General features: G+C 47.7%; 1 protein-coding gene across 1 annotated transcript in view; it reads right to left on the reverse strand.

The window, feature by feature from the left end:
- Positions 1–205: 205 nt before the first annotated feature.
- Positions 206–26,218, reverse strand: part of LOC139057615 (fibrillin-2-like) — a 184,455-nt gene continuing 158,442 nt past the window's right edge. The window contains exons 16-18 of the mRNA XM_070536152.1: positions 22,175–22,298; positions 21,362–22,054; positions 206–476 (exon numbers count right to left, since the gene is read on the reverse strand). Of these exons, the coding sequence (XP_070392253.1) occupies positions 277–476; positions 21,362–22,054; positions 22,175–22,298 (1,017 nt within the window). The 3' untranslated portion in view covers positions 206–276. The remainder of the gene's footprint in view (positions 477–21,361; positions 22,055–22,174; positions 22,299–26,218) is intronic.

Consider the following 26,218-nt stretch of genomic DNA (forward strand, 5'->3'; position numbering starts at 1 on the left):
AGACGTTTCTGTGAAGCATTAGCGCTTTGCGACTCGGTATGGCATCAGCATATGCCATAATTCACTATCAACATCAATATATTTCCCCATTAAATGAAGACATAAGTTGCTGTTATTATATTTTAATTAGGCCTGATTCACGTTTACTCATTTGTTCATCCAGTTTTCGTTTTATAAATGAATATGTAATGACGTATTCTGTACATATAATGCCGGGCCGAAGTACCATCTGCTTGGTCTACGTTTCTCGTTTGCTTGATTGTTGAGCTTGGGCTTCTACCATAGAGGAACACATATCGGCAGCTCAGGCTCGGACCAGTGTCGGCCAAGGCAAAACATTCTCTCGACGTGGGGCTGCAGTTGAGTACCACGGGCGCAGGAGAGCGTGATGCTGTCGCCGAACTCGTAGGCGTCTTTGCGCCCTTCTACATTCGGCCCGTTGGGTCCGGTTTCAAAGTCGGCGCATGCTTCGATGCCTGCATATCATGAATTGTGGTGGGATTAACACCAGACAGCAATTCGGGATAACTTTTGCACTACCATCGATATGCAAATATGCGAAAGGTTGACAAAAATAAATGAATAAAATACAAATAAAACCAAAAATTTAAGCACACAAGAAGCGCAGAAAAATTATAGGTAATTAATTATTCTTAAAAGTAAGTAATTACTGACTTAATTTGTTATTGTTTTAATCAGTCGATTATGCATTTTAATTTTTGTGCAAGTAATGTCCACCCCTCTGAGTAGACGAGCACATGGACTCTACTCATGGATCTGTGCTGCCAGAGGTAACTATGAAAAAAAATTTGGAAGTTTCACTGAAACACCCTGCATGTATAAATACACTCTTCGAACTGTTGCACCCTTCGGGGTGTATATTTGTCCCACAACGATAATCATCATCTGCCTTGCTTGCGTTGCCTTTCTTGAAAGCTCGGCGCTCGCTACTTTTTTATCGAGAATGCAGTGTCACACTGAACACGCGCAAGCCGTTCGTGACTTGAAAGTGCCGGGCTCGCAACTTTAAGTTTCGAGTGAAGTGCTTCTTTCCCCTCTCTGTCGTGTTCAGTTAAAAAAGAAGAAAAACAAACATTCAACATGAGAAACTCTGTACAGTGTTCAAATGTGTCATTCAACCTGCGGCAGTCATCATCATCAGCCTGGTTACGCCCACTGCAGAGCAAAGGCCTCTTCCATACTTCTCCAACTACCCCTGTCATGTACTAATTCTGGCCATGTTGTCCCTGCAAACTTCCTAATGTCATCCGCCCACCTAACACTCTGCCGCCCCCCGCTACGCTTCCCTTCCCTTGGAATCCACTCCATAACCCTTAATGACCATCGGCTATCTTCCCTCCTCATTACATGTCCTGCCCATGCCCATTTCTTTTTCTTGATTTCAACTAAGATGTCATTAGCTCGCGTTTGTTCCCTGACCCAAACTGCTTTTTTCTTATCCCTGAACGTTACACGCATCATTCTTCTTTCCATAGCTCGTTGCGTCGTCCTCAATTGAAGCAGAACCCTTTTCGTAAGCCTCCAGGTTTCGGCCCGATACATGAGTACTGGTAAGACACATCTGTTATATACTTTTCTCTTGAGGGATAGTGGCAACCTGCTGTTCATGATTTGAGAATGCCTGCCAAACGCACCCCAGCCCATTCTTAGTCTTCTGATTATTTCAGTCTCATAATCCGGATCCGCGGTCACTACCTGTCTTAAGTAGATGTATTCCCTTAGCACTTCCAGTGCCTCGCTGCCTATCGTAAACTGCTGTTCTCTTCCGATACTGGTAAACAATACTTCATTTTTCTGCGGATTAATTTTTAGACCCACTCTTCTGCTTTGCCCCACCAGGTCAGTGAGCATGCATTACAATTGGTCCCCTGAGTTACTAAGCAAGGCAATATCATCAGCGAATCGCAGGTTACTTAGGTATTCTCCATTAACTCTTATCCCCAGTTCTTCCCAACCCAGGTTTCTTAATATCTCTTGTAAACACGCTGTTAATAGCATCGGAGAGATCGTATCTCCCTGCTTAACGCCTTTCTTTATTAGAATTTTGTTGTTTTCTTCATGGAGGACTACGGTGGCTGTGGAGCCGCTATAGATATCTTTCAGTATTTTTACATACGGCTCGTGTAGACCATGATTCTGTAATGCCTCCATGACTGCTGAGGTTTCGACTGAATCAAACGCTTTCTCGTAATCAATGAAAGCTACATGTAAGGGTTCGTTATATTCCGCACATTTCTCTATCACCTGATTGATAGTGTGAATATGGCCTATTGTTGAGTAGCCTTTACGGAATCCTGCCTGGTCCTTTGCTTGACAGAAGTCTAAGGTGCTGCTGATTCTATTTGCGATTACTTTAGTAAATAGTTTGTAGGCAACGGACCGTAAGCTGATCGGTCTATAATTTTTCAAGTCTTTGGCGTCCGCTTTCTTATGGATTAGGACTATGTTAGCGTCCTTCCAAGATCCCGGCACGCTCGAGGTCATGAGGCATTGCGTAAACAGGGTGGCCAGTTTCTCTAGAACAATCTGTTCCCCATCCTTCAACAAATCTGCTGTTACCTGATCTTCCCCAGCTGCCTACCCCCTTTGGATATCTCCCAAGGCTTTCTTTACATCTTCCGGGGTTGCCTTTGGGATTTCGAATTCGTCCAGACTATTTTCTCTTCCATTATCGTCTTGGGTGCCACTGGTACTGCATAAATCTCTATAGAACTCCTCAGCCACTTGAACTATCTCATCCATATTAGTTATGATATTGCCGGCTTTGTCTCTTAACGCATACATCTGATTCTTGCCAATTCCTAGTTTCTTTTTCACTGTTTTTAGGCTTCCTCCGTTCTTGAGAGCATGTTCAATTCTATCCATATTATACTTCCTTATGTCAGCTGTCTTACGCTTGTTGATTAACTTCGAAAGTTCTGCCAGTTCTATTCTAGCTGTAGGGTTAGATGCTTTCATACATTGGCGTTTCTTGATCAGATCTTTCGTCTCCTGCGATAGTTTGCTGGTATCCTGCCTAATGGAGTTACCACCGACTTCCATTGCACACTCCTTAATGATGCCCACAAGATTGTCGTTCATTGTTTCAACACTAAGGTCCTCTTCCTGAGTTAAAGCCGAATACCTGTTCTGTAGCTTGATCTGGAATTCCTCAATTTTCCCTCTTACCGCCAACTCATTAATCGGCTTCTTATGTACCAGTTTCTTCCGTTCCCTCCTCAGGTCTAGACTAGTTCGAGTTCTTACCATCCTGTGGTAACTGCAGCGCACCTTGCCGAGCACGTCCACATCTTGTATGATGCCAGGGTAAGCGCAGAGTATGAAGTCTATTTCATTTCTAGACTCGCCATTCGGGCTCCTCCACGTCCACTTTCGGCTATCCCGCTTGCGGAAGAAGGTATTCATTATCCACATATTATTCTGTTCCGCAAACCGTACTAATAACTCTCCCCTGCTATTCCTAGTGCCTATGCCATATTACCCCACTGTCTTGTCTCCAGCCTGCTTCTTGCCTACCTTGGCATTAATGTCACCCATTAGTATAGTGTATTTAGTTTTCACTCTGCCCATCGCCGATTCCACGTCTTCATAGAAGCTTTCGACTTCCTGGTCATCATGACTGGATGTAGGGGCGTAGACCTGTACAATCTTCATTTTGTACCTCTTATTAAGTTTCACAACAAGACCTGCCACCCTCTCGTTAATGCAATAGAATTCCTGTATGTTACCAGCTATATTCTTATTAATGAGGACTCCGACTCCTAGTTCTCTTCTCTCCGCTAAGCCCCGGTAGCAGAGGACGTGCCCGCTTTTTAGCACTGTATATGCTTCTTTTGGCCTCCTAACTTCACTGAGCCCTATTATATCTCATTTACTGCCCTCTAATTCCTCCAATAATACTGCTAGACTCGCCTCAATAGATAACGTTCTAGCGTTAAACGTTGCCAGGTTCATATTCCAATGGCGGCCTCTCCGGAGCCAGTGATTCTTAGCACCCTCTGCTGCGCCGCAGGTCTGACCGCCGCCGTGGTCAGTTGCTTCGCCGCTGCTGGGGACTGAGGGCCGGGGTTTGATTGTTGTGTTCACATAGGAGGTTGTGGCCAAGTACTGCACCAGGGTGGCCAATCCTGCTCTGGTGAGGGAGTGCGTTACCGGTTCTGGTCACCGGGATCAGGCCACACTCCAGGCCTGTTTGTGCAATTTCATCAACACGCGGATTTTTTTTTTAATCTGGTGGAAAATTGCCGGCACCGGTATTCCAACCACGGACCTCTTGCACGCGAGGCGGGTGTTCTACCTCTACGCCACCGCTGCACCACCGTGTGTGTGGCCACCTGTTTATCGCTATCACGAACCGCCGCGAGGGAAGCAGATCAGTGGCGTAAATCGCACAGCCAGTGCCTGCGTCACTTCCCTGCCGCATTTTAAGCGGCAGGACACCCTGCTAGGTGCTATGTTAATTGGTGCGAGAAATGTTTGGGAGGGCTGCAATCACGACGCGCAAGCGGGCATGTCACGTGGCATTATTTTTATTTCGCTGGTATCTACAGTAAGCTGAAAAACCTGATAGAAAGTTGGAAACTGTTTAATCGGGCGTTTTGCAAATCGCTCTACATCTTTTTAATTGGAATGTTTTGCCTGACTTCGTGGCTTCAGAAGTTGATTAATTAGTGTTGACTAATTACGCAATTAAATAGAATAAACAATAGTTTGACTTACTACATAAATAATCAGCAACGTGCATTTTGTCGCGTCGCCTTGAGTCAGTGACATGCATCGGCATGTTTATAAACTCTGGCTAACGTTAGCTGGGACACGTACTCTGTATGCAGTCGATAGAAGCGACGAATAGTCGGGAAAGCGCGTGGCGTCATGGACAATGCGCGCAGGCTTTGTGTTATGCACGAGGCCTTGCGTCCACACTTGTAAATTCTGCCGACGCATAGGACCGCAAAACAACTCGCAGGCCCTGCTGCGCCAGTGTATGTTTTGAAGGCGGCGAGCTCTTGAGCATCGGAAAGAGCGTAGTAGTTTTAACCAGTGCTTTATAAAACATCTTTTACACTGAAATTACATGGAGGAAGCAGGGTATTCAGACCCCCATAGCGATTAGGTGAGCTCGAGATCGGGAGCGAAAACGCCAAGTCATGCCCCACAGCTAACGCTTAAACATTCGCGTTGAACACTCCTAACCATCGCGTGGTGATTTTTTTAGAGCTTCCTTTCATGTAGCCCCGATAATGGAGGGGCCACCGCAAGCGAAGAGAAGGAGGACCAATCAGCGACGCCGGCACCACTCTCCCGTGTAACGCCTGCGTGCCGTCAGCACCGGTCGGACCGTTGGGAGAGGCCGGCGCAATCCTCCTCCCCCGGTTACCTAGCTTCACTCCGCTGGCTCAGCCCCGCATGTTGGTCAGCCAGTTACACATGTTGGTTTTTTATCCCATGGTTACACAATGGCGTCTTCGGATTGTCGCTCAGACGGCTCATATCCCCGAGTCCGAGCGCTGCGATTCCGGTTGTGGTCGGAATCCAAGTAGGAGATCTCGCGCCAACGGAACAGCCGGCTGGTTTTCGGAGCAGTGAGAGCGAAAGAATTAAAGGTGAAGGGAACGTTCGGTAAAGCGGCAAGCGCTGCGCTCGCGTGCTGCGTTGAGATGTGAAACACGGAGCGAATGGCAGAGTACACGTTGACAATAATGGGGAGGTTTAGAATAGAGGCCCAAAACAGTGTTCCCCAACGCAGACGACGTTTTCCAGTCAGACGTGGGCGCTCGAGCAAGCTCGAGGGACAGATCAGAGCACGCGATTGTCCGAGCGCCTCGAGTGCCGCGGAATTACGCGCAGCAGACGCAGCTACGCGCAACTGTAGCGCGTATGGCGCAACGTTATAGCTTGGACTGGAGTGCGTGCTCGCGCTCGAGTGCTCTAGTCAGGCTGTGCTACATGATGCGGCTTAGTAGCCAAATAGCCAAATAGTAGCCAAATCCAGATTGAGCATTTTGAAGCGCTATCAGCAGCTTAACACGAAGTGATGACTGACTGCCAAGGTGTCTAGCCAGGAGCTGGTGGCGTCCCTCGTAGATGCTAACCGCCACTCCTCGCGAGGCGTGGCAGGTGTAGCGTAAGTGCCGTCTGTGCTTAAGGTTCACGTGGTTCGAGGCTAGTTTTAAACACACATGGAAACTAGTGATATCCGGTGGCTACAACATCGATGAACACTGTGGCCAAAGTTTCATTTCTACGTGGGTGGACCCGGTCGAGCCTGAACAGACGATAGTGGGCTTCTTCCGTAACTGCGTAATTCTGTTCGGAATGTGAAACGTCCATTTTCGCTTACCTGAGTCTGTGTGATTAACTGCGTCAATAATGTCATTACGTAAGAAGACATAGACAAAAAATGGCTGTGGCTTAGGTAAGGTTAAGCCCAGGATGCGAAGCATACTAGCCTTTATTTTAGTTGTTGAACCACTGTTTAGCCTGGTGAACTGCTGTTGCTTGGCTATATTTGGTTCGGCTAGACGAAGAAACAACTCATGCATTACTTCTTCGCCTTCAAGAGTGGAACGCGACAGTGTTCCCGTCGACCCGCCAAGGGGTGTAAGACAATGGGCTACAGGGCAGCGACTACGCGCCCCGCATTGGACGCGGTGAGCGTCGAGCAAAGCAGCGTTCGGCGCGGCAACGAAATGTGCGCCTGAGCAAGAGACGCACGCCTTAGAAACAGCGCGTTTCTAAGGCAACACCGCATTCACTAGAGGCGCTTTTGTACCGCTTTGAAGCGTTGTACTCGTGGCTCAGTGGTAGCGTCTCCGTCCCACACTCCGGAGACCCTGGTTCGATTCCCACCCAGCCCGTCTTGCAAGAGTTGAGCCAAAGCCACTTCTCCTCTGTCGTGACGTCACGGTGTCACGTGATTTCATGGTCACCGCCGCGCCTGAGGAGCTGGGTTGAGCCCTCGTAATATGCTTCGCATAAAAGCTATATACAAGTATATTTACGAAGAGAGAGAGAGAGAGTAAAACTTTATTAATATAAATAAAACAAGGCACGATGGTTGGAGCCCCTATTCCAGGGCCCCACTGGCACGCGCGGCTCGCTGGGCTTGGTCCAGAAGAGCCAACTGGCTCTCCCGACCCTCGTCCGCAAGCCATGCCTCCCACTGCCTATTCCTCATTAGTGGATGTTCGTGTAATATGGGACTGTCTATGTGCGGAGGCCTCCTGGGACACTCCCATGTGATGTGTTTTAGTGTGGGTGTGTCTGTGCACCACGGGCACTCGTCAGTGAACCTCGTGGGGTGTATTCTGTGTAGGTGGTGCAGGTTGGGGTACGTATTCGTCTGAATACGACGCCAGTCCCTCTCCTGTTGGCTGTTTAAATCGGAGTGAGGATGTCCAAAACGTCTCCGCTCCTGCCTTTGCTGTAGGAGGATGTCACGAGAATTCGGTGGAAGGTCATCGCTAGGCCATGCCGTTGCTCGGACGTTCAAACCTCGAGCAATACGGTCTGCCCTAGCGTTTCCTGCCAGTCGCTCGTGTGCCGGACACCAGACGATAGTGTGGTGCCCCTCCAGTTGAGTGCCTAAAATTTTGATTACTGATTTGGGTGCCGTTCCTTGCAAAAACAGGCGGCAAGCCGCTTGTGAGTCGGATAATATGACAGCCGAATTGGTTTGGCGCTCGGCGTCCTGAATGGCCAAGGCGATGGCTGCAGCCTCTGCCACGCATGCCGAGGCGGTTTTGAAGGATGCCGTTGTTAAGTTGTTGTTGCATGTAGAAACTATGGTGAAAGTGTCTGAGCTGGCTCGACTGGCATCCGTATAATACACCCCCGGTCCCATGCCGGAACGTTTGTGAAGGGTCTTTGCCCTTGCTCTGCGTCGTCCGGGATGGTACTTGGGGTGCATGTTTTTGGGAATTGGGGCCACCGCGATGTGCGATCGAACATTGCGGTCTATCTGTGCCGTTTCCTCTCCGCAATACTGGGGTCTCAGGGGAAAGCCTAACCTCGCCAATACTTCCCTGCCCTGAGTTGAAGAACAAAGTCGTTCTTTCTGGGCATATAACGTCGCGACTGCGTACTCGTCAAAAGTATTGTGCAGGCCCAGTCCCTCGAATCTCTCTGTGCTAGCGCATTCGGGAAGACCAAGGGCGGCTTTGAAGGCTTTTCTTATTATTGCGTTTGCCTGTTTATTCTCTTGGTTTGTCAAGGCCTGATATGGAAGGGCGTATGTGAGTCGGCTAATTACGAATGCGTGAACCAGGCTGATGGTCTCTCCCTCAGTTAGGCTGTCTCTGCTTTTTGCCACTCTCCTTATCATTCTGGCCACGTTTCCTGTGACCGCCTTTAGTTTTTGTAGGGTGTGAGATGTTCCAGCATTCTGCTGTATCCACATCCCCAATATTCGGAGTGTCTCCACTTCACGAATTGGCGCCCCGTCGAGAGTCAGAGTGAGCGGCACCCAGTCCTTCTTTCTTGCGTATTTCGCACGCACCCGAATGAATTCCGATTTTTCGGGTGCGCATACCATGTCAGCCGCCCTCGCGTATTCCACGACTGCGTCTATGGCCTTTTGAAGGGTTTCTTGCTTGTCCCCGTAGGACCCTTGGTGAGCCCAGAACGTAATATCATCGGCATATATCGCACAACCGAGATTCGGGTGTTTGTCTAGCTCCAGGGCTAGCTTTCTCATCCCTACATTGAAAAGCAGTGGAGAGAGTATAGCTCCCTGAGGGGTACCTCTGTCGGGACAGTTGAAGGTGTCGGACCTCGTGGAGCCTAATCCGATTGTGGCCGTGCGGTGGCTGAGGAACGAGCGCACGTAGTTATAAATTCGCGTTCCGCAGTTCACCGCTTCCAGTCCCTCCAGAATAGCGTGGTGGGAGATGCTGTCGAAGGCCTTTTTGATGTCCAATGCCAATACAAATTTATCTTCCGACCCTCTGTTGGGGTGCAGGACCTCGTGTTTTAGTAGTAGAAAAACGTCCTGCGCTGACACGTGGGGTCGGAAACCGAACATGTTGGAGGGGAACATGTTGTTTAGCTCTATGTGGTTCGAGAGCCGGACCTGCACAACCTTTTCAAAGAGTTTCCCCGCGCACGACGTTAGGGAGATGGGTCGAAGGTTGTTGATGTTACGAGGCTTACCTGGTTTTGGAATAAGAATAATTTTTGCTTCCTTCCATTCTTTTGGAAGGACGCCGTCCTCTGTCCAGACCGTGTCGTTAAAGAATTTGGTCAAGCTCTTTAGCGTGTCATCACTTAGATTGCGAATCATTGCGTTCGTGACCTGATCTACCCCTGGGGTCGTGTTTTTCTTGAAGGAGTGTGCCGCTGCGTAAACCTCTTCAAAGGTTATGGGGGCGTCCAGTTCCGGTTGGTCCTGACCTTCGTAAACGGGTTTGGTGTATTGCCCGGTCGGTACAGTTCCTACGTATATCTCTTTAATTTTGTCTATCATGTCAGCTTCCCGACCTTCAAACTCGTTTTCAAGTAGCTTGAGCACTTGGCCAAGAGGCAACAGCCCGCGCTAGCTTCTAATCGTCGTCATCGTCTTTACCCTGCTCGCCTCTTTGTCATCGCAAATACTGTTCCGTAGCAGTACCCCCGGCTGCAAAAGCACCGTCCCGGAGCGACTAAATGCTGGACTCGGAAGCAGTGTAGTAGGCCTTGAGCCTACTGGTGTGCACAACATCACTAGTTGCCAGAGTAGAGGACGAGGTTGAACGCACAGGAGCAATTTCGTACTTCACAGGCGTCACCTGGCGCAGCACGCCGTAGGGCCCTGTGTAGCGCAAAAGGAACTTCTCTGAAAGTCCGATGTGACGAGCGGACGACCACAGGAGCACGAGCGCACCAGGCGAAAATGGTACGTCATGGTGGCGGGCGTTGTACTGACGCTGCTGAGTGGTTTGCGAGGCCGTCATTCGAGCACGGGCAAGCTGGCGTGCATGGTCGGCGAGTGCGATGGCGTCGCGCGCATACTCGCTTGTTGAGATCGCAGCAGGAGGAAGTGACGTATGAAGGGGCAATGCCGGTTCGCGACCGTACAGTAGATAAAATGGAGAAAATTCGGCGGTGTCATGCCGGGAAGAATTATATGCAAATGTTACTTACGTAAGGAAGGGCAATGTCCCAGTCGTGGTGGTCCTTGGAAACGTACTTGGACAGCATAGTCATGCCATTGGTTTGAGGATGGTATGAGGTATCAGCTTGTGTTGAATGGAGCAGGAACGCACAATGTCGGCGATAACTTTCGAGAGGAAGTTACGACCACGGTCACTAAGCAGCTGTCGCGGGGCGCCATGAAGCAAGATAATGTCACGCAAGAGAAAGTCCGCGACGTCAGTGGCGCAACTGGTAGGGAGAGCCCGCGTGATGGCATATCGGGTGGCGTAATCAGTTGCGACGGCTACCTATTTGTTCCCATAGGATGACGTGGGAAAGAGCCCGAGGAGGTCTAATCCAGCACGAAAAAACGGTTCCACAGGGACGGTGATCGGCTAGAGATGACCGGCAGGTAGCACCTGAAGTGTTTCCCGACGCTGGCAGGGATCACAGGCAGCAACATAGCATCGGACGGAGCAAGCGAGACCAGGCCAATAGAAGCGGAGGCGTACGCGGTCGTACGTGCGGGTTACCCCACGATGTCCTGCAGTGGGTGCGTCATGCATCGTAAAAAAGCACAGTCTGTCTTAGATGTTTTGGCACGACAAGACGATCAGATCCGTCAGGGAGGAAGTTCCTTCGTTACAGAATGCCACCCTGGAGGATATGTCGGCGAACGAATGCGTCGGTAGGAGTAGAGCGCAGACGCTCGATGAGTGCTCGCAGCGATAGGTCTCGGTACTGCTCATCAGTGATGTTAGCGAAGGCAGACACAGAGAAAATGCCGTTGGCGATACTACTGTCGGTGCCGTCAGGCTCCGGATAGCGCGACAGGGAGTCAGCGTCCTGTGTAGTCGGCCAGATTTGTAGGTGACAGAGTACGAATATTCTTGGAGGAGTAAGGCCCAGTGACCAAGTCATCCTGTAGGATCTTTCAGTGAGCATTACCAGCAAAGCGCCTGATGGTCTGTGACAACGGAAAAGGGTCGGCCATATAAGTATAGGTGTAACTTCGCAACCGCCTGAACTAGGGCCAGACACTCACGCTCAGTGATGGAATAGTTGCGCTCCGCGGGCGAGAGGAGCCTGCTGGCGTAAGCGATAACACGGTCGTGGCTGCGCTGGCGTTGTGCCAGTACTGCGCCAATTCCGTGACCGCTGGCATCATTACGGACTTCGGTAGGCGCAGAAGGATCGAAATGGGCCAGAACGGGAGGCATTGTGAGAAGGTCGATTAGAAGCGACAATGTAGAGGCCTCGTTAACGCCCCACTAGAAAGGGGCGTCTTTTTTCAAAAGCTCGGTTAGTGGTCGTGCTATCGCCGCGAAATTTTTCACGAAACGGCGGAAGTACGAGCAAAGGCCGATGAAGCTGCGCACATCTTTGACACACTTTGGAACAGGGAAGTGCGTAACAGCATGGATCTTGCCTGGGTCCGTTTGCACTCCGTTCGCGTCAACGAGATATCCAAGGACGGTAATCTGGCGACGGCCGAATCGGCACTTCGATGCCTTGAGTTGCAGACCGGCTCGCCGAAAAACGTCCAGGACTTCTGAGAGGCGCTCGAGGTGCGTAGCGAATGTTGGGGAGAATACTATAACGTCGTCCAAGTAGCACAGGCACGTGGACCATTTGAAACCGTGAAGAAGGGAGTCAATCAGGCGTTCAAAAGTGGGAGGAGCGTTACATAGACCGAACGACATCACTTTGTATTGATAAAGACCATCGGGTGTTACAAAGGCAGTCTTCTCGCGGTCGAGATCGTCCATGGTTATCTGCCAGTAGCCGGAGCGAAGGTCAATAGAGGAGAAATAGCGACCAACGTGGAGGCAGTCAAGCGCGTCATCAATCCGAGGTAGGGGATACACGTCCTTTTTGGTAACCCTGTTAAGGTGCCGATAACCCACGCAAAAGCGCGATGAGCCATCCTTCTTTTTTACCAGAACAACGGGTGATGCCCATGAACTACATGAGGGTTCAATAATGCTCTTGGCAAGCATTTTGCGAACTTCGGCGTGAATAACTTGACACTCAGCCGGTGACACTCGATACGGGTGGCGATGAATAGGAAGGGCATCGCCGGTATTAATGCGATGTTTACCAGCTATAGTCTGGGCCAAAGGACGATCGTTAAAGTAAAAAATATCGCGGTAGGAAAACAGAACGCGGTAGAGCTCACGAGCGTGCTCGGACGGCATGTCGGGGGCAATCATTTTCTGTAAGTCGGCGATGGTACAAGTTTCCGACTGCGATGGTAGAGGAGGATCTGCTGAATTGTCGTCTACTGCAATAGGTGCTACTGAGTGATCCTCGAATGAGCAAAGCTGGGCCAGAGACATCCCGCGTGGCAGCACTTGTGTCGTCAAGCCAAAATTGGCCACTGGAAGGCAGACGCAATTCACCGTAATAGATAAAACTGTATGAGGTACTGTGATCCCGCGTGTAAATAGGACGTCTTGCATAGGAGCCGCAATGTAGTGACCATCGGGGACTGAGGGGGATAACACTAAGTCAACGTAAGTCAGTGCCGAAGGTGGCAAGCGAACGAAGTTGATGGAACTGAGGCGACCGTAGTGTCGTTCAGCGGGATCCAGAAGAGGCAGGTCAAGGCGGAGAGAGCACAATGTGCGGAGAGGAAGTCTAAGCCGAGGATGATGTCGCGGGGACAGTGGGCGATGACTATGAATAGCACCATAGTGGAGCGGTCGGCGAAGGAGATGCGGGCGGCACACATACCAATTATGGGGGTTGTTCCGTCATCGGCGACACGGACAACAGCCGTCGTGGCGGGCGTAATTATTTTCTTCAGCTGGTTACGAAGGTCAGCGCTCATTAGCGACAAGTGCGCCCCAGTGTCTATAAGAGCAGATACAGAAACACCGTCGACTTGCACGTCAAAAAGGTTCATATGAGTAGGTAACCTCAGTAGAGGATTTGGCGGTGTAGGAAGTAATGCAGCGTCACCTAGAGGCACTGCATCGTCTAGTTTTCCGGCTGGGAGCGTCGTCCGAAGGGAGTCGGTGAATAGGAGAGACGGGTCTGGGGGCAGCGATATTGTCGTCGTTGGGGCGAAGGCGAACGAGAATAGGGGCGGTTCGGCGCAGGAGAATCTGTCGCGGCATAGGGACGAGAAGGGCCACATGGGAGGGCGAGAGTAGCCAGTATAAGTAGACCGGTTCGGGGAACTCCAGCGACTGCGACAGTGCCGAGAAATGTGCCCGATCCGATGGCAGTGAAAACAAATTGGCTTGTCGTCAGCAGTGCGCCATTCAGACGGGTTGCGGAAATGTGGTGAGTAATAAGATGCGGAACGGGGCGGAATCGAAGAAGCCGGGTGGGTGTCAGGGAGATGGGCCGAGCAGATGGTATGAACAATTCAAGTACAACAAGCTGCTTGGCGCTCAACTAAAGGTTACTGCTTGTTCCTACTACAGATCGCCGTTTCTGCTGGAGCTGCATTCCGACGTTTTGGAAAGAAGCGGTCTTTCGTCACGTGCATCGCCGTGGTCAGCGAAAGCACGGGAGGCGTAGCCTTTGGACTGGCTACCACCAGGAGGCGTGGTGCCTATCATCAGCTCCAGGGCATATCTCGGCATCTTGCGATACCGCTTTTGCTATAAAAGCAGACTACCAGCCACCCGTCCTTTTACTTGGCAGTGGTGACCACGCTGCTTGGCGCTCAACTAAAGGTTACTGCTTGTTCCTACTACAGATCGCCGTTTCTGCTGGAGCTGCATTCCGACGTTTTGGAAAGAAGCGGTCTTTCGTCACGTGCATCGCCGTGGTCAGCGAAAGCACGGGAGGCGTAGCCTTTGGACTGGCTACCACCAGGAGGCGTGGTGCCTATCATCAGCTCCAGGGCATATCTCGGCATCTTGCGATACCGCTTTTGCTATAAAAGCAGACTACCAGCCACCCGTCCTTTTACTTGGCAGTGGTGACCACGCTGCTTGGCGCTCAACTAAAGGTTACTGCTTGTTCCTACTACAGGTTAGTGCCCACTGTACATATACATTTGCATTTATATTCATACAGTGTCGTCACCACTGCCAAGTTTGAGTGTGTGTTTGCTTGTTTCGCGCATCAATTGCTGTATGTTAGGATTGTCGATATGGCTAAGGAACTTGCAAAGCTGAAGGAAGATATAAGAGCTGAATTGCTCAAAGAAATTAAACAAGAATTCAAAGCCTTCAAAGATGCATCAGAACGTGACCTTAGGAACGAGATCCGGGAGGTGCGCAATGAGCAACGCCAAATGAGTAAGAGTATTGAATTTTTGCATGAGTCAATCAAGGAAATGAGACAAAAGCTTGATTCTGAGGTCTCAAAGAATTCAAGTCAGGCAAAGGACAATGACGAACTGCGCGCTAAATGTGCTGCTCTGGAAAAAAAAGCAGGTGAACTTGAAAGGCGACTCACGCATTCGGAGCAGTACTCACGAAACGCTAATCTGGAAATACAGGGCGTTGTAAAGAAAGAAAATGAGGACCTTGCTACTATTTTGACTGATATAGGCACTGCAATCCATGAGCCAATCAGTTCATCTGACATTGAGTGCTGTCACCGTGTTCCAACACGCAACCCGGATAAAACAAACATTGTCGTTCAGTTTAAATCTAGAGCTAAACGTGACGCCACCTTGAAAAAAGCAAAGAAGACAAGAATCACAAACAGAGACCTACGATTGGAATCTACATGCCCCGTTTATGTGAATGAACATTTGTGCCCAGCGCTAAAGAGGCTGCTTGGCATGGCAGTGAAAAGGAAATATGAGCATAAATGGAAATCTGTGTGGACCAGCAACGGGAAAATCTATGCAAGGGAAAGTGATACATCTGATGCTGTGCAAATATCGGAAGAACGTGATCTTGCTAGGATTACGTCTGCTGTTTCTGACGTGACTGGGAACGCTCACTAAAAATTGTCATGGAATATCACGATTTCATCTTACCGCATCGTTTACAATTACAATCTAATTCTAGCATTTCCGTTCTACACTTGAATGCTCGATCTGCAGTCAACAAACAAGACATTATTAGTAATTTTTTAAATCTATTTTCCTTCAAGTTCGATATCATTATGCTAACCGAAACATGGTATCATGACAGCGGTGCTCGGCTGTACCTTGATGGCTATGCTGATTGCGTTTTAAATCGAACTGATGGGCGAGGAGGGGGTGTAGCAATCTATGTCTCGTCGAGATGGAATTGTGAAGAAGTATCAGAGTTTTGTAAAACAACAAACGACTATGAAATTTTAACGCTTAAACATTACTCCGATATAATTTCGGTCGTATATCGCCCGCCAAATGGAAATATTTTTGCCTTTCTTAATTTCTTTGATAATTTACTGGAATATGTATCTGCTAACGAATTTCGACTTGTCTGCGGGGGAGACACTAACATAAATTTTCTCGAAAATACTGCTGCTACACTGGATTTTACTAATAGACTTAGCTGTGCGGGATTTGTAAACCTAATTAGCACACCAACTCGTGTTACGTTGTCCCCGTCTACATGTCTCGACATTCTTATAACGAATATTGACACTGTCGTAGAGCATACTGGAACAGTAACGTCGGACGTCAGTGATCATTGTCCTGTGTTTATGACATATCGTTTCAATGTGAGAAAAAGTTGTTCAGAGTCAAATGTGTTTACTATACAAGATATAACTGATAGAAATATGGATCTTTTCAAACGCACAGTTTGCAATTATGACTGGTCTTTCCTATACGAAATAGGTGATGTGAATGTCGCGTATTCCAAGTTTATGTCAGCGTTTATACAAATCTACAGCGCACATTTTCCCTTCAAAAAGATTAAGCAATCCAAAAAAATAAGAAAACCCTGGATTACACAGGAACTTTTTAAAATGATAAAGCACAAAGATAAACTGTACCATAGATTTCTTACAACACGCTCGCCTGAAACGCTGACACTGTTTAAAAAGCAGAGAAACAAACTAAATACGGCACTTAGACGCGCTAAGAATGCTTATCATGAGCATCTGTTTGCAAACGCCACTGGTAAACATCCTGAAACCTTGTGGAGCATTATCAATAAGGTTCTTGGCCGCGAAAAGCATGCTACCTCACCAGACAAGATAATCTATAATAACAGTGAAATTTCAGGTTTAGCACTCGCAAACCATTTCAATAAGTACTTTGCAAGTATAACCGTGCCACAGCAAACTCGGTCTGATACGTCATCATTTCTTTCCGTTTCTAACAGCTTATTTTTCAATCCCACTAGTGAATTTGAGGTATTTAGCACTATCATGAACCTTAAAAATAGTAAAGCTCTTGACATTGATGATATACAAATAAAACCTATCAAGTATGTTTTAGAATACATCACTCCCGCTTTAACGCATATCTTTAATCTAGCTTTACAGTCTGGGGTGTTTCCAGAAATGATGAAAATGAGTAGGGTAACTGTACTTTTTAAAGGAGGCAATAGAAACGACGTATCAAATTACAGACCCATCTCAATCATTCCAGTATTTTCCAAAGGATTAGAAAAGATTATTTTTTCTCGCTTATCAAACTTTTTCGACAGACAAAACATTCTATCTAGTGCTCTGTTCGGCTTTCGCAAAGGTAGGTCAACAGAAACTGCTTTGCTCACACTCAAGGAGCATGTACTAAAAAACATAGAAAGAAATCTCTTCACATTGGCACTATTCATTGATTTCAGTAAGGCATTCGATTGTATAAATCATAAAATTTTGCTATGGAAATTATCACAGAATGGCATTAGAGGTATTCCTTTAGCATTATTTGAGTCTTACCTTACTAATCGAAAACAATCAGTATGTATAAAACACGACAAGTCAAGTTTTGTTCCTTTACTAAATGGCGTGCCACAAGGGAGCGTACTAGGTCCTATACTTTTTAACCTTAATATTAACGACATTACTAATATTGATACAACTGTAAAATTTATCGTGTATGCCGATGACACTAATCTTCTCATTTCTGGTCCGAATTCACAAGAATTAATAGAAAAATGTAACTTTCTACTCAATAAGCTATCTGAATGGTCAGTCGCTAATTGCCTAAAAATAAACCCTACGAAAACAAAAGTAATGTTATTTCGCGCAAAAAATAAAGTTATTACTAGTAATCAAACCTTAGTGTGTGCGGGTAAAGAACTGCAAACTGTCGATGAACATAAAATATTAGGCGTCACTTTTTCCTCGCACCTTACTTGGGATAAACATGTTGAAAATATCTGCACAAAAATGTCTGCTATCATAGGCGTTCTGTCTCGATGTCGGCGTCTTCTTCCAGCCAAAGCAAAACTGAACATTTATTATGCCTTATTTTTTTCCCATTTAAATTACTGTAGCTTAGTGTGGGCGACTACAGGAAAGACAAACATCATGAAAATCTTTTCTTTGCAAAAGAAAATGATTCGGCACATTGACAACATGGGTTATCTGGAGACAACGCGGCCAGCGTTCTTAAAGCATAAAATTATAAAAATAGAATATTTCTACACGTTTCGCCTTCTAAATTCATTTTATTTCTCAAATACTTCCTTCAAAAATTTCCTAGTGTCTACTGCTTCTTTGACACCAAAATTCAATTCTTCCAATACGAGAAATAGTGATACATGGTATGTCCCGTGGTTTCGAAATAAATATAGCCTACAGTCATTAACACATAATCTACCACATATATTAAATAACTATAAAGGTACATATACCTCTTCATCGAAGGAACTGCGAATGCATTTTGTAAACATGTGATCAGTGATTGTTTATCGTTCTTTCAGAGGCAACTGTACGCGTTACTGATTTTGTAACCCATACACATGTAATTCTATCTTCTGGTGTATCGAATTTGTTTTTTTTTTTTAGTCTGTACTATCTACTCTCTATAACAGAGCGACTTGTATTAGTCTTATTATTAACCCTTACACACATACTTCCATTTTTTCTGATGTATCAATTATGTATCAATTATGTTTTTTTCTCTTAGTCTTTATATTATTTTCGGTCTTGCTATTGTGCATTTATGTAATTAATTTATTCTGAGTGTCTAACAATGTTACAATTTTGATGCAACCACCATGTATGCCTTGTAGTGGACCATCGGCCTAGTCAAGCTGTTTTCCAACAGCTTTTAGCCTATGGTATCCACCAGAACACATTGTAATTCTGGAAATAAAAATTGAATTGAAAAAAAAACCCATGTTTGCGAACTCCTGGCGGACAACTGCCTGGATCAGGGAAACCGTGGATGCAGGTGCATTGGAGGGGCCGGAGTAGAAGGCAGCCGGATAGGCGGCCTCGCTCTCACGCCGGACAATTCTGGTAACATCGCCAGTGTTGTGGGGACGAGGAGCGTCGGATCAGGAAGATGTCGCTGGGGTGTTGGGCAGACGGGCAAACTGCAGGTCGACACGTCGGCTTTTAGCGAGTTCCAGGCGGCGGCACTCTTTTATAGTTGCATCCACCGTCGCCACGTTGTTGAAACTGAGCAAGTTCATGCTGTCATCAGCAATCCTTTTGAGGATGTGGGAAACCTTGTCTGACTCAGTCATGTGTTTGTCAACTTTGCTGCACAGAGCCAAGATGTCCTGAATGCACGTGACGTAGGGCTCTGTTGACGTCTCCACACGGCCGGAAAGCGCCTTCTGCGCGGCAAGTTTGTGACCATGGGAGTTGCCGAACAAGTCTCAGAGCTTTTGCTTAAGCGAATCCCAACTGGTGAGCTCATCTTCGTGCGTCCGAAACCAAACTCGAGGTGTTCCACCGTGGTAAAAGGCTACGTTGGCGAGCATGATAGTAGGGTCCCACCGGTTATTACGGCTGACGTGTTCGTACAGGCTGATCCAGTCCTCGACGTCTTCCCCATCTTTGCCCCAGAATACGCCAGGATCACGGGGAGCGGGGAGAGTGATGTAGGTCGTCGAAGTGGCAGCAGGTGTCGGAGCCGGTGGAGTCGAGTTGTCGTCGCCGGGAGCCATGAAGGAAGGCTCGACGTACCGTGCACTGCGAAGCTCCGTGACGAGGTTCAGGGAACGTCCACCTCCACCAGATATGTTACGTAGGAAGACAAAGACGAAAAGCTATATACAAGTATATTTACAAGGAAATACGCCAAGAGGCAACAACCCGCGCTAGCTTCTAATCGTCGTCGTCGTCTTCACCCTGCTCACCTCTTTGTGATCTCAAATACTGCTCCGTAGCAATATATTCAAGGCATTGGCCAGTATTTTGCGCCATTCGTATAACACGGAACGCTTGAATACAGAATTTATTGCCATAAGCCGCAATTAATAAACACACTTCAAACTTTGCCTACAAATCATAACAATATTCCATTTTTTCGCACCAAATGTAGGTTTAGTGTAGCAGTAATTCATTGTTTATTTTAAATAATAGGCAGAAACGGAAAGTATTAGTACTGTTGACAGCGCTGTAAATCTCTAGGTATACATTTTTTCCCACATGAACGGCTGTCATCTGTGTAGGTGGGGAGGGTGCGGGGGAAAGGCCACAGTATTGAAATAGAGGACAGAATAGGACGAAGGCAGCTATTTTTCTATTGTATAATGTGGTAAAAAGAATAAGTAAATAAAATAAAAGCTACTATATATTAATATGAAAAGCCATAGATAGCTTGTGCTGTCACTTCTGCGAAATTGCTTGTTAGCCCCGTAAGCTTTGTGTGATGTACAATAAAAAAGTGAAAAAAAAAATCAAGAGTTCAGTAATTATTTTTAGCACTCCTAATTAAGCCAGGAACGTTAAAATTTCGCCACACACAATACACATTATGTTTCCCATCACCTACCGTGGTTACTCAGTGGCTATGGTGTTGGGCTCCTGAGCACGAGGTCGCGGGATCGAATCCCGGCCACGGCGGCCACATTTAGATAGGGGGGAAATGCGAGAACACCCGTATACCTAGATTTAGGTGCACATTAAGGAACTCCAGTGATCCGAAATTCTGGAGTTCCCCACTATGGCGTTCCTCATAATCAGAAAGTGGTTTTGACACGTAAAACCCCATATTTAATTTTCGCAATATATAAACATCAGAAGGGATGTTTTCTTTTTCTTTTTTTATCAGAAAATTGTGAGAACAGGCATATGTAACATTTTAGAAAGTTAGTCGGGTTAACAGTTTCACTGTAAAAACGTGGCTGCGTGCAAGTTTCAGGTCACTGAACTAACGGAACCTGCATGGTTACATCGTTAGAGCTCGGCTTTAGGCTGTACAGAACAGAGCGTTCGGAAGGGCAACACTTGTCATACAGGCCTGTATCGTTGCCAAATTTTAAGTTTTTACTTTCTCAATGGTCTTTCAACCTTCGCGCAAGAGGTGGACGCAGATAGAAAGCTGCATTTCGGAGCAGCTAAATGAAATAAATGTGTTTTCAACGCATTGTGTCACTGTGGATTTTGAAAACGAATCGCAGTACACCTGCGGGCACACGTCTCAGGTCGCTGTGTTTTAAATTTCTTGCGTATCATTAAAAACATCAGAGACACATAGGTCCGCATCACTTGAGGACATAAATGAGCTATATTTCGCTTGCATAATTTCGAAGATGGCGTCGCGGCGGTGCCGTCTACCCTCACGCAACACCTGGCGCGCTGGCGCGGTAGCAGGTGTTCCGATTCGCCCGCTCTACTCGGGCGATGTGCGCTCGTGAAGTGACATCGCAGCCAATGGGAATTTAGGTGCAGTTTCACTGCTACTGACGCCGGATTTTTGCTCATAGGCCATTTGATGCTTTCGCAGCACAAACTAATTATATATCCTCATTCAGCGCTGCTCTGCGTTCAACCAGTGATCTCAAGCTTTCGGTGACACCGTCACTGTGTAGGTTAACGAATCAGCGGTGTATAATAATTGATTACCACTTTCTGTGAAGTATCATGCCTTTTTCTTCATCTCAAAAGTCGTGCTGCACTTGGCGTCCGTTTTGTAATGATAAAATTTGGGGAACCGGGACACCACACCATAATTATTAGATTAAGAGCCATGCATAAGCAAAACAAGATAAACATTTGGTGTCAGTACTCCTAGAATGTAACTTGAAGCTGCGTGCTACGTTCCTCACGGTCTGGGGCCATGTTAAGAATAAATTTGTCGTTTCCGGCAGTCAATACTTCGTCTTTTTCTGAAGCTAGTAATTCTGTGTTATGCTGCCCACGGTCAACACTAGCGTCATTGCATATAAATTAAGAAAAACTTCGGATAGCATACCTGTAATTGACGAAGACTCGCTGGAGCCTTCAGGCCGCGGTGTTTCCGCCGCAACATCTGCTGAACTGTTAATGATAGTCCGGTCAGTGACCGATGAAACGACGTCCAATTGCGGAGGCACCTTCGGGTTCTCCTCCTGTCGCGGGAAGTCAGCTGACTGTTGCAAATAACTTGTGCCGAAATTTGAGTTAGCATTTGAGTAGGCGTCAGTAGCGCTTTCCTTCCGACTGTCCGCGCCCGTGGGGCCTAGTTCATTGGCGGCGCCGGCAGCGGTGTCATCAGAACCAGCCCCTATGCCTTTCAGTGTTTGCCCTCTTCTGTCACCAGGATCGCTGCAGCGGCCTGAGGCAGTGGGATGAGTACACGTTGCTGACCTGGAGGGCCCATGTCGAGATATTAAGGCAGGCCCCATGCGTGACGTCTCACCCTTTTGTTGAAGCATTGGGACAGATTCTGTGGAAACGCTAAAATTTCTCCTGTGACCTCCGGTCAACTGGTGAGAACTGCTCACAACGTGCTCTGCTGCTGCGCGATTATTATTATAGTCATCACTTGGTCTCAGATGTGGAGCTTCACTCGTAGTCAACGTATGCGAATGTTGCGCAGGCTTAACCGGTACATATCCTTCAGGTTTGGGTGCCGTGCCTTGTTGTTGTCTGACGTGCGTCGTGCCATCAGGAGCTAATGGATAGCCTGAAAAAACAAACAAACGAATCATGTCGATGCCAAGAGGGTAACTTATAAAGTTTCCCCCATTTTTATATCTTTTATGAAGTGCTTATGCTAAAATGAAGTCTTACTTCAGGTACTTACTGCCTTCACAAACTCGTTCGTGGCTCCACTCACCATGACGACACCACCACTGCTCAAATCGACTGCCTTTGTCGCAGAGGATGTAAATGACAGCTTCGTGGTCAAATGAATTGTCCTGGTGGATCTGCAACGTTGTCGTGGTGTAATGAAAGCGTGATAGGGCAGTTAACTGTACAACAGGAGAAAAACGATATTATTGAACACCAAGATATGGGACAATTTTCACTTCTGACGTGCAGGTGAATTCTTAAGCATGGCAGATGGCTTTGACGCATGCAGAGGCATGTGCACACAGAGTGGTGGCGTACGTGCTTGAATGTGTGATGTTTACTGGCGCAAAGGCCAAGTATAGCCAAAAAGCGCCATGCCAGAGTTAATGGGCTTGCCAAAGTTGAGGTCTGATTTCTATGTGGTTGACGTGACATCGCTGTAAAGGGGCCTTGAAAATAGTCGCTATAAAGTGCGTAAAATGTTTTTGTGATAAGATTACGGCGATGAAAAATGACAGGAACTATGAGCATTAAGATGCGTTGTGAGATAATGATACGTTGTACAGAATATGTCTAATACTAAAATTTGCTAGAGCACGCTGCCTCATTAGAGCCCTTGAAACACAAGGGCATGGAGGCATGGGCTATACAAAGCACTATCACAGCAGCATCCTCTCGGGAGAGGATGCGCTATGAATTAAATGGGCTGATGACATGTAGGACGACATCATTCAAGAAATCTAGGACTGCCTTGGTGTTAAAAAGTGGTTCCTTACCAAGAAACATAGCCGGGTGAAGAGGAATGTAATAACGCTATACAAGAGGAAAATGTTGCCCTCAGCTTTGGCTTTCTGACACTCCAGGAGCACGTGGAGGAAGGGCAGCCTCTCACCACATCTACCACAGGTTGGAGGTTCATTTCCAGTTACTAGGTAATTATGAGTCCCAAATGTGTGTCCTATTCTGAGACCACACAATAGGATATCTGTTCGCCGTGATTTTGTTGCGGAGGGCCACACTCCTAACTGTGACTTTATCACGTGCAGTCTTTTATTTATTTCTGCGTCCCACAGGCGTTGCCAGTGGTTTCGTAGTTTATTTCGTAAGAAAGGCTTGAGATCTGCGACAGGGACCGCAGCAGCAGCATTACCAGCATATGATGCATTTGACGTGGCCATCTGGTCTGCGAGAACGTTACTTTCGCTTCCCTTATGGCCAGGTACCCAGCATATAATGATAGGCTGGTTAGATTGATAAGCTTTACACAGGTCGGAATGGACCTCAATAAGTATGGGGTTTTTATGTTTGCAAAGTGACATCAAGGCCTTCATGGCACTTAGGGAGGCTGTATATATAACTGCTTTTTAGAGTTTTGATTTCCTTATATGCTTTACAGCCGACAATATTGCGTAGGCTTCGGCCGTAAAGATACGTGTTTTGGCATGTAGTAAATCTGATTCCGAGGATTAACCGATGGCTGCATAGGACACTCCGGCATGTGACTTGAAAGCATCAGTTTAGAACTCTGTGCACGAGTGCTTGTACTGAAGTTCTAGGAAATGCTCTCGTATTTCGACCTCTGGTGCGTGCTTTGTAACTTCTAGAAAGGACATGTCACATTCTACCACCTGCCACCCCCAAGGAGGTAACGGCTTGGTTGGATGCACTAAGCCATGCTCGAGGAGTGGTACGTGCATTCCATCGCTAAGCTCCTTCACACGCAGCGAGAAAGGCCGTCTTACAGAGGGACGGTTGCGGAAAAGTGTAGCACATGTCATATTGGTAACTGTATTAAAACATGAATGTTCATGATTACATTGTATTATGAGAAAATATGTGAGGCTGATGTATGTTCTCTGCAAGTGGAGTGGCAACTCATTTGATTCTGCTTACAAGCTTTCAGTCGGACTTGTGCTGAAAGCGCCAGCAGATAAGCGGATACCTGGATGGTGGACAGGGTCGAGCATCTTTAGCGCGCTCGGGGCGGCAGAGTTATATACGACCGCACCATAGTCCAATCGTGATCGAACTAGGCTCTTATAAAGAATCATCAAACACCCCATGTTGTGTGGGATAGTAGTTTCAGTAAGTTCATTGTTTTTAGACTTCTTCCTTAAGATATTAATTTTGTGGAATGAAAGTAAGCCTAGAGTCAATGCCTAGAAATTTATGATCTTTGTTGACAGGTATTTGTTGTCCACACATTTCTATAGAATGTTATGTAACCAGGCATCTCTTTCTTGTAAAGAGAACGCAAGAACTTTGATTTTGAATCCATTTTTGTCTGCCCACTTGGACAGCTTGTTTAAGCCCTGCTGTACACGTCTCTCACACACGGCGAGGTTGCAGGATTTGAAACCTATTTGTTGTTACGACATTCAACCGCTGCCGCCAGTGTTACGAACTTCAACCGCTGCACCACGATAACGGCTTTGTGGTCCCGTAGCGCTCGTCACCCGTTTCGTGACAGAGCGTTGGTAGCGAAGACTCCGAGCCTCGCGTCGATGAGAATAACAAAAGGGACTTCATACATTATATACAGGTTATCATACAGGACATGAACGGATCGGCACTGGGGCCGAGAGCTCACACAAACGCGACTGTTCTCGCACGACGGCGTCCGGCGAAAACGCGTGACACATCTCACCCCAGTCGGGAGCGACCCTCGCTCCAGGTGGGGTCGGCGGATCCTGTTTTCGAGCGGCGTGTTGCTGCTTTTATAATCCCCGAGGCCCATTGTCACTCAAACGGCCCAATACAAAGTCAGCACACGACGGTCGTCCGAGGGGTCCAACCAGCGACCGCGCTGGCCACTCGGTTCAAAGTTCGCGCGCGCGGTGACCTCCAGGCAAGGGTGGTGCGGCGCCGGGCCGTCGGGCACACGCGGACACGTCAAAACACGCTGCTCCGCCGAGGCTTCTCCCGCACGAAGGCGCAGCATCTTGACTTGTGAAGGGAGAATTATGGCGCTCGCAGGATAGATTCTGCATCTTGCAGATTCGGGATCCGGGCTTGTGGTAATGGCACAACAGCATCCCCGCCCTCAGATAAGGCGCCGGGAAGACGAGCTGCCTCCACGTGGCTCGGATGCCAGGCGCGCACGTTCGTCAGGCTCGTCCAAGTTCACGTCCAGTGTCGGGACGCCAGGTAACCTCACGTGCCCAGGTCCGACTCGCCAGGACAGGAGCTCTGCTCACCACGTCGTCGCCAAGGCACCTTGACCAGCTCCGCTCGGGTCGTTCCTAAGACCTTGCTTCTCGCCACTGGTCCCGCTTGGTCGTTCTGCAGCTTGCAAAACCGACCGGCAAAAGGCAACACCCAACACGAACAAGTGCCCTCTGTCTCCCGTCAAACACCAGACAAGGCCATAATTCAAATCAACCTAACTAAATTGTTTTCCCCTTTTTTCTCCCGCTGCAACAAGAGGCAGGTGTACGATCTAGCACACAAGGCTTAAACAATCAGTTTTCAAATCATTAACATAACAAAATAGAAACAATTATTAATCAGCAATAATAATTACAAATAGAATGGTCCCCTTGAAATCGCTTGGACCGAAAACATACTTCTGAGGAAGCAAATGAGGTCATTCATTTTTCCCGGCGATATTTTCGCGGAATCCGAAGCTGCTTATATTTTCGACCCTGCTTATCCGTGTAGCGGCGGTACAATAAGCCAGATTCCTTGCCAAATGAAACCCCCTTTTCTTTCACTCCCCGTTTGACGCTCTTCCTCAGATCGGCTAGTGAACAATCTTCCTGTTGTTCGCGAATCCGAGTTTCCCTTTCAACTGCAGCCTGCTCCTGCCAGCTGGCGGAAACCGGAGCGAGTGTGGAGCCTGCGTCGCCTAATTGCGGCGTCTCGTCTCTATCGCGGCTAGCACTGCACGCGTCACTCCCACTCACCTCCAGGACCCGCTCGTCTAGGCCAGCCTCCGAGCTCTGCCTCTCCCGTGACTGCTCGCCACTCAAGTTACCGTGATCGGTCCGTGTGCCGCACCGCCTTTCGCTCACCGACGCTAAGTCAAGTTCCCTCGACAGCGGGCGCGCTTTGG

Source organism: Dermacentor albipictus, chromosome 3 (genome assembly GCF_038994185.2).
Source record: "Dermacentor albipictus isolate Rhodes 1998 colony chromosome 3, USDA_Dalb.pri_finalv2, whole genome shotgun sequence".
Taxonomy (NCBI): domain Eukaryota; kingdom Metazoa; phylum Arthropoda; class Arachnida; order Ixodida; family Ixodidae; genus Dermacentor; species Dermacentor albipictus.